We start from the raw sequence: 12,315 nt of genomic DNA, 5'->3' as shown, positions 1-12,315 counted from the left end.
GCTGGCAGGGGGGCTGGTGCTGAAGCTGGCGTAGCCCAGGGACGAGCTCACCTCGCTAGGCTCACAGCTGTGGTTCACTGGCCTTTGGACGTCCAGGGATGAGGACAGAGAGGTTCGCTGCTTGGGCTGTAGGCAAGACAGGAGTGGGTCGAGAGATTATACTTTAACTATAGCCTCTCGTGTAACTGACAGTAATGTGGCTTTATTCATTGGTTCATGGCTTATGTAACATGTACAAATGGTGCAAGGATAGAAAAAAGAGAGGGATAGGGATTAGAAGTGCGAGGTGATAGAAAGATGGAGAAATGGACAAAAACAGAGAGAGCGAGAGAAAGTCATAATGACAGCTTACAGCAGAGTGAGAGAGAGAGACAGAGAGGCAGAGGACAAGTGAAACTGTAGACTGGCACCTGGTAAACACATCTTACATAATGAGGCATTTGCAGCTCACAACAACCTGCTGCTGCTTCTCAAACAGCTCCGACAGTCAACATCCTGCTGCTGTGTGTGTGTGTGTGTGTGTGTGTGTGTGTGTGTGTGTGTGTGTGTGTGTGTGTGTGTGTGAGTGTGTGTGTGTGTGTGTGTGTGTGTGTGTGTGTGTGTGTGTGTGTGTGAGTGTGTGTCAAATCAATACAGTGAAGCACAAGGTTAAAATAAAATCCTGAAATACTGAATGAGACTGACACACGACATGCACCACCTTCATATGACCTTCACTGTGAGTGCAGGCACAAAAACTGACCCTTGACAAAGAAAGAAGAAGGGAATGGAAATAAATGCAGGGAAGGGGAGAATGTTTGTATGCAAAGGAATTGGGTTTTGAAGCATCTACAGATCTACCGGACTAAAGTGAGATGAAAACAAAGGCGTAATCAGAGCGGATGAGAGGATGCATGAGAGATGAAGAGGAATGGAGAGGACTGGACAGGGTGAAATGAGAAACTGTGGAGATTAAAAGACACGTTGAGAGAAAATGGCAGCACTGAGGAAAAGAGAAAAAAGGGAGGGAACAGGACCCAGAACAAAAGAAATGATGGGAGGAGGTAGGAATGTTAAGCAGGAGAGGAAGAAAGAGTTGGACGAGAGGAGTGAAGCTACAGAGGAATGAAAGACGAGGAGGGAGCATCACAAAAGAAAGGAGGAGGAAGGAACATTACATGGAAGCTACGAATTATTATTTTATTAAACGTGAAAATGAATATACGGTATGTCTTATGATTAAAACGACGTTCACACTAAACCTGATATCAGCCAATAAAGACAGAGCTTTTCACTGCATATATCTAAAGAGTAGAAAAGACACAGATAGAACTAACTTCCCGACCAGAGCAGCCACAGCAGCACTTTTCTTTTCCAGTGGACAGTTGGTCAATGGGGAATAACACCACAGCAGCAACATCCCAGAGACCACAGAGGCTTAAAGGACCAATACATCAAGCAGACAGGACAGAAGAGCAACGGGGAATAAAGAAAATGATGTATGAGCTCAACAGGGAATCATCCCGACAGGGCGAGGGGAGAGACACGACACAACCTCGCTCTCAAACACAAATCAAATCTTTGTGATTAACAAAAAAAAAAAAGTAAAATAAATCTAATACGGTCAAATAAAAACCAATTCTTCATTTGTGCCCATGTAAACACAGAACCTATAATGTTGTGTAGGTCAGCTCTCATCAGATAATCAGTCCGAGACCCTTAGTCGACTGAGTAGTGCTGGCCTGCTGCACACTAGAGGATAATCAGAACCATCTCGGGTCTGATTCGACCCTCCAGACGATAGACTTCACAATTTGAGGCTGATCCGAACAAATTCGACATAATCTTAAAGTCACCGTCTAAATCATTTCCCAGGTTTGAATGGTAAATATCACATCCACGGGTGTGGTCCTGCGTCTCGACTGGACCGTCTAGTGTAAAATCAAAAATACCTGGGGACAGATCTGGAAGATAACTTAACTTGTTCTACCAAACCATGTTCACAAATCTGGCAGTTTACTAGATTGTGCTTGTCAGTATAGAAAAAAAATGAATCGTCAAATATTGAACGGTTAAATCTGGTTTGACTGACAAACATCTTCAATCAGGTGCAGCTCTACGGTGTTTACTTGTCTGCAGGTTTAAAAACAAACACAAAAGGATGTAAAATGTTGACTTAAAATGGCAATCGACCCAGAAAGATGGAGCTGCTGCTGTGGGACACTGTGGCGTTTCAAAGTGAGAGGTTGCACCGGTGTGTGTGTGTGTGTGCGAGTGTGTGTTTGCTACCTAATGTTTAATCAGTTTATTGACAACTTCAACGTCTCCTTTTCATCGTTCAAACATGTCTTAACACCCGCACTCATCTCCGCCTTGTCTATGTGCATTTTGCTTCAGCTTCTTTCTAACAGCTAAAGGCGACGTCTCTCTGGGCTCACGTCTATTAAGAGCTCAGACGTGCACATAAACACACTCACACCCAACAAAACAGACACAAACACACACACACACACACACAGACACACACACTACACACTGTAGTTCTGGCTGAGTCTTAGCGTGTACAATGCAAATGGACGGCAGGCTAATGAACATGCCATGGCCGATTGGATTAATGAGCGCACACACACACACACAATGACACGCACGTACACACACACAGGAAGGGAGGGAGGGCCTCCATGCCTGTCTAAACTACAGCGAAAACCATTCTCTCCGCCTGCACCAGCATCCCTGGGGGAAAACATGCTGTTTAACACTTAACTAATGGGTGTAGGGGCTAATAATTGACATATCCATTAGCTAGAAAAATAGTATTTCCTCACCGAAGACGATTCGAGACACGCCTCTGCAGTTTGAGTTTTTTGCACGGACTGAAAACGTTCTTTCTACGTGAAAAATGAGAAATAATGTTGATTCATGAACGATGCCGGAATCAGTTATAAAATTATCATAATTACCGGATCAGATACTGTAGAGTCGGGAAACAAATATCCACTGTTGATGAATGGAACTTCAGCAGAAGCAGATTATACTGTGCGTCATGCTAAAACAATAACAGAATGTAGTTGTACTAAGAACGAGGGGGTTTGGTCCATTTGGTCTCTTTACCGGCTGACGGATTCAGCAGTTAAACGTGAGCTGGGGACTGAAAAGTAATTATCCTCATGGTTTTAATCGATATTTTCTGTCGTTGGAACAACTTCTCTCGTGTTAACAGTAGCTTGGAATTAATGATGCTGCATCGAGCGATGTGTCTTTAGAAGAAGTAGAGTTGCAGGAAGAAAAAAATAAACCACATCAGCATTCACACACACACACACACACTCACACTCCACCTCCAGTCCCTAACCTAAAATATCCTGGATGCAGAGGATCTATGGAACTTTTAACGTAATTTGGAGCCAGGCAGCCTTGTGATAGAATCAGATGTTGGTGGTCAGATCATCGTCTCAAATCATAGTTCTGACATCAGAGCAAGTAGCTTGTTTTTCTCAAACACCTCCCTCCCATTATCTGCACTCAGTCCACTTGTTCCTTTAGTCAGATGAAATAGTCTTTCACTCTGTCCATCAAGTGAAACTGTGAGAAACGCAGGAGGTTAAACTGCGTCCGCTTTGAACGGACAGTAATTCACCTCCGGTCCGCTCCGCAGCACTCAAGCAGTTTTCCTGCCATATTCATGATGGCACACAATTTAAAATGCAGTGCAGAGGCCAGCAGGGGCGAGCAGTCCATTTGGTTCATAAGCAGCAAGGTGATTGAACGGCCCGGCTCAAAGTACTACATACAGATTATTTTGTTATGGGCTGGGTAATGCCAGGAAATAGCTCGCACGTGTAACTCCCACTGGTGAGCTTTTAGCACTAGCTTGTTTCAAACAGCAGTGTGTGACCTGTGTCTCTCCTCTGGGGCCACAGGCTAAATATCCTGCTGAGCCGGGAACCACACACATACACACACATTGTATAGACAGTGGTGTCAAATAAAAGTTTTTATATCTGCAAACATAAATGCAGATTCTGCACGAGCCATTATTACGTTACATACACAATATGTAACTTCGTCCACCAGGGGTCTCTCAGAATATAACAAAAGACCTAGTTTGATGATGTCGTGAAGGATCGAGGGATCATGTGATCATTTATTGTCTTCACCAGCGAATCGAAAATCTACCTGACGCGACTCGGACGTAAATCGTGTTCACGGATGAGGTCAAGTTATTATATCTTTAAAACAGGGGAGTAGTCAGCTGGCAGCTATAGTGGGAAGAATAGTGGGGTTTGAACAGAGTGAAGTTTTGTGGCTCACCAACATATGCATCATTTTCTTTCACCTTATCGTCCATTATCTCTCTCTCACTACTGTTCTCGCTGCCCATCAACGCCAAACAACCACCATGATTGTTTTATCGATTGTGTGTGCATGTGTGTGCATGTGTGTGCATGTGCATGTGTGTGTGTGTGTGTGTGTGTGTGTGTGTGTGTGTGTGTGTGTGTGTGTGTGTGTGTGTGTGTGTGTGTTTCTGCACATGTGGGCCCAGCCTCAGGACAACGGGGACAGAGCTGAGTCCCATTCCTGGATCTATACAGTGCCATCATGCTCAGATCCAAGGAAATATGCTGGAAGATTAACTGACTGGAGCAACACTGTCAGTGTTCATCAACAGTGTCTGTGTGTGTGTGTGTGTGTGTGTGTGTGTGTGTGTGTGTGTGTGTGTGTGTGTGTGTGTGTGTGTGTGTGAGCAGATTAATGAGCTCTAAATGCCAAAGTGATTAGTGAATTTCTCGGTGAAAAAAGTCTCTCAGCTCCACGAGTCTCACAAATGGAGACACATTGACAAACGTGTCTAAAAACAGATTTAACACTAAACAAACTCCACAAATGAAACTTTGCTGAAATACTGAGGAAAGAAAACAGCGATACATCATCATATCTAGCATGAGACTATAAACTATTTTACTCATTCGTCTAATGATGTTTTGTTAATGGATGGAAAGCATAGTTAATCAGAAAAATGAGTTTAAAAATCTGAAAAATGTTCTTCTGATCTAGTTCTCATGCAGAACAAGGTGTTGATTTACTGCGGAATTGATGGTGCTAGAAACTCATTCTCAGTGTTTGCCTATTTGTGGATATAAAAACTTTTTTATCTTTTTTTAAACTGTATCAAGCTAAACTAACTAACTTTAAAAATCTGTAGTTTATCTAGATTACATTGGGAGATTTTGTAAATCCCAAAAAATCCCAAAGTGATATTTCAATATTATTTGGTATATTTAACCAGCTGATAAATCAATTACAGTTCTTTGAGTTATGATAATAATTGGCGTTTGTTTCCTTATTTCTTTTCAACTGATATATCTAATATTGGTAACGACATCAGCCAGGCTCTAACAAAATAAAAACACTGTCAATAATAATGTGTGAGACCTTCAGCTCCATTTGTGTTGTAAAAATGTTTAAACCGAAATGTTTTGTTGTTTTACTGCAGCATCCAGCAGTGCAGACACACTATAATCATGTTGTCATCTCATAATGACTCCACAAATGACACGTATCCCCTCGTCAGAGCTGCGTGATCCCTGCTGGTCAAAACAAATCATCTTTACTTCGAGGAACGCACTCAAATCAATACGTCTCTTTTTTCAAACCAGGGTCAGGTGGATTGACGGCAGTGCTCATTAGGTGCCCTGCTCAAGAGCACGTTGACCGCAGTGAGCGGGGGAGTGGAGAGCATCGTTCACTCAGCGGATGCTCCTGATGGGCTATGATCAAACCACTGCCTTCTTCTTAATGCTCTTACAGGCTGGTGCTTCCTATATGTGACAGCCGAGTCAGCACATTTACCACGGAGTGCTTTTACATGCGTGTCTGAATCCTCTCAACCTCTGCACGGTGAGAATGTCTATTATCTTCACGCTTCTGTAAAGCAGCAGGACCTGGTTAGTCTGTCCATCTGCACCTACAGACATTTTGACATATACGTCAAATTCCTGGAGATGAATCCATTGATACTGATGACAAGAATCAGGCATGTTCCAAATTAAAAATCCAGATCCAGTCACTTAAACGTGCTCTTGTAGGTTTCCTGCTGTTCAGTTAGAGATAATGTCGCTGAGAAAATGTCACGCAGCGTAGATTAGAGGCTTGTTTGAATTTTAAGGGACTGTCGGGTCTTGGTGGCGGTAGGTGCTTGACTGAGTGTCATCCTACTTCTCACATTAACGAATGACTTTTACAAAGGCTGCACTTGGATGTAAAAAAAAAAAAAAAAAAAAGCAGAATGTTAAAACAAAAACAAAAAACCACAAGCGAACACAGCGGGTACTGAATTAGGATATGCAGGAGAAATTCGAAAAATAAGCCGTGAGCCAGGAAGTCAATTTGGATCAGGACACCTGAGGTTTTGAAGGATTATTAGATGCAGCAGCAGAGCAGCGGGTATTATAAAACGGTTTCTTTATTAAAGGGGCACTTTCTCCTGCGACTCAGAAAAAAGGAGAATTACAACTTAATAAATAACTTTCATAGTAATTTCATGTATATTTCTCCTAAAAACTTCATTGCCCGATAAAAATGAAATGTGTAGAAAGGTGTTAAGGATGAGTTATCATCTCCTATTTTTTTATTTATGCTCGTGCTGCACATAACCGACAAACACGACTTATTTCTGGCTTCACTTTTACTTTTAGGAAATAGTGTTGATTGGAAATCAGTTTGAAATCTTAAATTTACAGAAAACTACAAAACCAGGGGCTTAGTTCTATGATTTAAATGTTATAATAATAAATAAGAGGCACAAAGTGGGACTGGGCCAATGCTACATACGAGGAGGCTGCTATGTTTCATCCAATCCCTCAAACAGCATTGAGATATGCGCCGACTCTCCGAGGGTAAAAGTGACGTCAAACTTTTCGATCTCAAACACAAAGTGATCCTCACGAAGATGAAACCGGAGCGAGATGTCGATGTTTGTGTTACATGATGTGATTGTCTGAGAAACCAGCTTCAGTGAACACGAGTTCCATCCTGTGTTCTCTCTGACCAGGAATCTGTTAAACTTTACTTTCACAAGCAGCCAAGTAGGACACGGAGCCAGTGGGAACATATCAAACCCCATGACGCAGCGTACACGCCTCTCTGCTTTCCCTCTTTCTCCATCTTTACATTCGTTTAATTAATCCTTCATTCTTTCTGTGCTTTAAATCCCATCTGACCACGAGAGCGATCAAGAGCAGACGACATAAAAACGACCCAAACATTAAGCCCCAGCCTGCGTGATCTCTTCGCTCCTTTACAAAGTGATTGCATGAGTTTTAATCAGCGACTTGTGTTAAATACTGCAGCAGCGTTGGAATCATTTCTTTTAAACACTCATTTAAAGAGCAAAATTACCCAGAATGCATTTTTATTTACAGCAAACACCACAGGGAACCTCTGCAAAAAAAAAAAAAGACATGAGACGAGAGGAAGGAGGTAGGAAGACGAGGGGAGACATTAACATTTAGCTCACAGCACTGACAGGGGCGTTGCAACGATGTGCCGTGGGCCCCGAGCTGAGGAGGGGGGTCCACAGCAATGACACCTCAAACTCTATCATCTTTTAAATGAAGTTTCAGATGAAGAGGTAAACATCCAATAACTACAACAGATGTAGTAATTAATTCAACTGTTTGTAAATGAATTAAACTGAAATTCAACCAGTTGGATCCTTCTGGTTTGTCCAGAGAGACGTCTCTGAGTACATGTTGTTCCTAAATATGATTTGAGATATAATTATATAACTGAGATCAGATCATCCTGACACAGAATCGTGGTGTTTACAAACAACAGTGAAATTTCAAACTTTTCCTGAAAACCCGCTCTGTGCGCCCGAGAGCACGACATTAATATTTCAGCACAGAGGAGGAAGGACTGTGCAGCTATAGCAGACTCTTATACACACCCTGAGCTGCAGCATGTATGTGCACAGACTTATAGGGCTGTGGTGTGTGTTCGCAGAGCGTCAGACGTACACTGTGTACTGATGACATAGCCAGTGGGAGCAGTAAAATGAAATTAAATACATTCTAGAGAATTAATTAGGTGCTGTAAAATTGAACTCTGGTGCTCCTTGATTATGTTCGCCTCAAGCTGAGCGGAGGCCTGCTGGGCACCACATGTGATCCCGCCATGCACATTAGTTAACATGCCAAAGATAGGCCCTGTACGCTGAGGGGGGGCGGGTAAGTGACGCAAACAAGAGGGGAGACGTTGAGGTTTATGAAGAGCAGGTGAAGTACGTGGATTTAAAGATGCAGGGCAGCTTCAGGATCACCTCCGGAAGAAAGAAGGGGAAGGATGATGACGGAGAAGAAGAAGGAGGAGGAAGAAGAGATGGAAGAAGTGGGAGAGGAAGAAGCGAAGGAGGAGAAGGTAGAGAAAGTTGAGGAGGAGGAAGAAGAAGAGGAGGCAGGAGGAGAGAAAGAAGAGGAAGAGACACAAAAGAGGAGGAAGAAGAAGATAAAAGAAGAAAGAAGAGGGAAGGATAAAGAATAAAAGAGGAAGAACGAAGAGGAGGAATGAGGGAATGAATAAATTGAAAAGATGAAAGAAGAGTGAGAAGAAGAGGAAGACGAAGATCAAGAACAGGAAGAAGAAAAAGAAAAGTGGAATAGGGAATATTCTTTCTTGATAAAAGTTGCTAAAGACAAAACAAGTTTCTCTTTCAAAAGAAACTTCTTAAAATAATAATTATTATCATTTACAAAGTCATTTATCCAGAAATCTAATATCATATGATTCTTCACTGAACGAGCATCGAGGTGGATTTTTTTTTCAGTGTTATGTCACACATCATCCGCAGAGTGAGAAAACAACTGCCTTTAATTATCAAGGTGCGAACTGTTGGTGCTGTGACTGATACTATCTGCTCAGAGACTCAGAGGTGAGAGGACTTAAAATAAATCCCTGATGAGGCTGATCTGAATTTCTGAATGTTGATGTGAAATCATTCCTGATCGGTGATGCATCATTATTATTATTATTAATCTTTCCTGCTGCTGCTGTTTTAAAAGTAATTTCTCTCCGGTTTAAACAACTGGGTTTAACTTGGGAAGTTTAGATTTTGATATGATAGATACTTATTGCATATTTCTTTAACAGTGCGCTGGTTGCCCGGGAGACTCTGGCCCTGAAATAATCCTATTGCAGCACTTTTATTAGATTCCACACAAGTACGCATGAGTCACTTCTGATGATGATGAACCTTCCTCAGCTTCAGGCTGCATGGACACTGCTGTCCATGGAGTCTGCTGGATTTGGCTTCTCCGTCTCGATCACCTTCGACACTTCATATTCCACGTTACAGATGTTTTAGATGATGTTCAACCACTGTGTGCCTGGTTTTCCAAAGGCAGCTTTCTGAAAATCATGCTGTATTAATGAAGATCTGGATTTCGAGGTCTAGACCATAAACTCTTTACACATCATGTGAGAGTCATTTTTTCAAAGGGTCCTTGGCAAAAGGGAGAATCCATTCTTTTCACTATATTTACATCCATACGTAAAACACTGAATACTGTACAGAATTTAATTTACTTGCTGTAACAAAAGGAACAATCTCTGTGGTCTAACTTGCAAAGGTTTGAGAACCACTCAGACACTTTCAGAGATAAACTCCCAGCATGCACGTGCCTGTGTTAGATCTTTAACAATGGCTGCCTGTCAGCATCAGACTGCACATGTGCTGTTTTCTTCTACTTCCTCGTTCTTCTTGACACTTTGGAGGAGACCGACAACCCCCTCTTTGACAAGCGTGCAGTTAGGGTGACGGCAGACCACTATACTTCAAAACCACAATTATACAGTTGTAGAAGTTTGTGTGTGTGTGGTTGCAAGAGACTGTGGAGAACTGTGTACAATGCAGCCTTGATACAAAAGACACACTTTGCATTTTGATAAAGAAACAAAAACTATTGCATGGACAGAACTGACGGCAGGTTTAATGAATCAAGGTTGTACTGAATGGATCACAGCACTGACACGTCAGCCCAAACTGGTTTACATCCCTATGGGGGGGGGGGTTGTCTGTCTGCGTTTACATCCACAGTATTACGTCTGTCACAGTATCAGGCTCTGAAACTCAAGATAGGATCTCCTCTGTGTTTCTGCTACCAGCAGGAAATGTAACGAAGCACGAGCATAATGGAGAAACTCAGATACGCTGAACTCTTATCTACTCGAGGAGAAACTGACAAAGCGACAGAGAGAGATGAAGTCAAACAATCACAGGGAGAGACGTTTACCTGTGTCTGTGTGTGTGTGTGTGTGTGTGTGTCTGTGTGTGTGTGTGTGTGTGTGTGTGTGTGTGTGTGTGTAGGTGTTTAAGCTTCATGTGGGCGGATACTGTGATGTTCGATAATGCATCAGGTGCCTCTGCAACACGTTCATTAGAGCGTGGATCCGCGCGCACTCACCTGTGGGCGGATGACTCTCTCGATGTTCTTCAGGGCCGTGTCGGGGGAGGGGGGTGAGCAGTCTGGAGTGGGGCCTGTTGAGCAGTTGCCATGGTTACCGTGCTCCCCCTCACTCACCGGTCCATGGGACAGGTGACCTTGTGCGGAGAGAGAGAGAGAGAGAGATTTTGTCACCTTAAAGAGTGGAGTTACTCGACAGAACAAAGGTAAGGAGGAACTTTTCCTGAGTGTTTTAATCTTCATCACCAGCTGATTGCTCGGGTTCGTCAGTGATGTCACAGGTCTACATTTGCTTAAACACAAAGTAGCTGAGGTTCATGGGAAAGTCATTCGTTTTATAGGTATCAGAGGCTTAAACGTGTTCTTCGCCTAATTCTATTGAAGGTAAACAGGAAGAACGAATATATCTTAAGATTTGAGGCGATTTATTTACTTCCTCACTCCCATTTCCACCATCTACTCATTTGTATTAGTCAAAACACCAGTGGTTTGTCTGTGATGTTTGTTTATTAATATCACAGACACAGATTCACCTTCGACATCATTTCAATCTTCTCAGAAACAAGCTACAAATCAGATTTTCAATTCAAAAAGGCACAAAAAATGATGCAATGTCACTCCCATGATTCGGTGCTGCATCATCCAGTTCTGCTCTTTGCTCTCAGGTGAATTATATATTACAAACGTATTCAAACTGTCCTCAGTCACATTTTGTTACCCTACCCAGCAAACTAACTTTTATGATCTATTGGCATAAACTGAATTGGATTGCAATTTTGAGTGAAGTGAGAAATGACAAAGAAGGTTCCTGATGTGTTGCACCTCACATTACATAATGTAATAATCAAGACAGTCAGCAAGAGAGAGAGAGAGAGAGAGAGAGAGAGAGAGAGGTGACAAGAGCCTCAGCAACAGACGGGAGAAAAATATGGCAGCTGGCCAGTGAAGTTTGATGTCTGCCTCATTTTTTTTTTTAACACAAAGTGTGTTGCTGAGTTCAGATCCTGGTGTCGGAGCTAATTTCCCCAGCGTGTGATCATTTAACAGAGGAGTGAAAAACAAGAAGTACAGAAGAAGAGGAGAAGAAAGGAAAGAAAGACAAAGTGCTGAAGTTAGCCTGAATTAAATTTCAGAGGGAGAAAGCATCTGTCTTAATCAACTTCATACACACAGAACAAAACACTTTTCCTAAAATACTGCTACACACACACACACACACACACACACACACACACACACACACACAATAGAGATGTATTTGCTTAGTAACGATACAGTATCAATGACTTGAATTCAAACCCTGGAAATAAAATAAATATTCCTTATATTTCAACTTCCCACCAAACCACAATCTCTTCACAAATTCACAAAGAACTAAACCACACAGGGGAAAAACGTCGGATGGCTGATGTTATGGAAAATGATAGTTTCCTGTCGTTCAAACACGTCTGCATTTTATTTACTGGGAAATTTAAAAATGAAATATGTATTTTGTCTCGAAACATTGAAAAGCGGCACATGCTTGAACTGTGTATGTTGATGTTCCATGGTTAAATTCATTGGCCTCCAATTTCAAGTGCCTGTAATTGTCTGCTCTTCCTGTGAGGAGCTGACACGACACCTTTCCCAACTCTTTTAATGACTTTTTTGATCAAGTGCTCATTTATTTCTGGTGGATCATTAAAGCTCAATGAGCCCAGTGGAAGATTAAAAACACTGATGTTACGCTTTTACAATCTCGGGTCTATAAGTCTCTTTGCATTTTCGTAGAAATGTGTTCGACTTATCAGATCAGTCTGACTCCTTTCTTCAATGGAGTGAATTGAATAATAAAATATGCAGTAGTGAGGGTGCAGCTATTTGCAGAAAGAGCAAT

At 42.1% G+C, this 12,315-nt stretch overlaps 1 protein-coding gene across 7 annotated transcripts in view; it reads right to left on the bottom strand.

Moving 5' to 3' along the window:
* anks1b (ankyrin repeat and sterile alpha motif domain containing 1B) overlaps positions 1 to 12,315 on the bottom strand; it is a 253,213-nt gene that overhangs the window by 154,375 nt on the left and 86,523 nt on the right. For all 7 annotated transcript variants that reach the window (XM_069519469.1, XM_069519470.1, XM_069519474.1 and 4 more), the window contains 2 exons: positions 10,440 to 10,576; positions 1 to 126 (listed from right to left, as the gene is read on the bottom strand). The exon at positions 1 to 126 is cut by the window's left edge and continues 61 nt beyond it. In XM_069519469.1, coding sequence (XP_069375570.1) covers positions 1 to 126; positions 10,440 to 10,576 — 263 coding nt within the window. The remainder of the gene's footprint in view (positions 127 to 10,439; positions 10,577 to 12,315) is intronic.

Source organism: Paralichthys olivaceus, chromosome 23 (genome assembly GCF_024713975.1).
Source record: "Paralichthys olivaceus isolate ysfri-2021 chromosome 23, ASM2471397v2, whole genome shotgun sequence".
Lineage (NCBI taxonomy): Eukaryota > Metazoa > Chordata > Actinopteri > Pleuronectiformes > Paralichthyidae > Paralichthys > Paralichthys olivaceus.
This window is presented reverse-complemented; position numbering and strand designations above follow the sequence as displayed.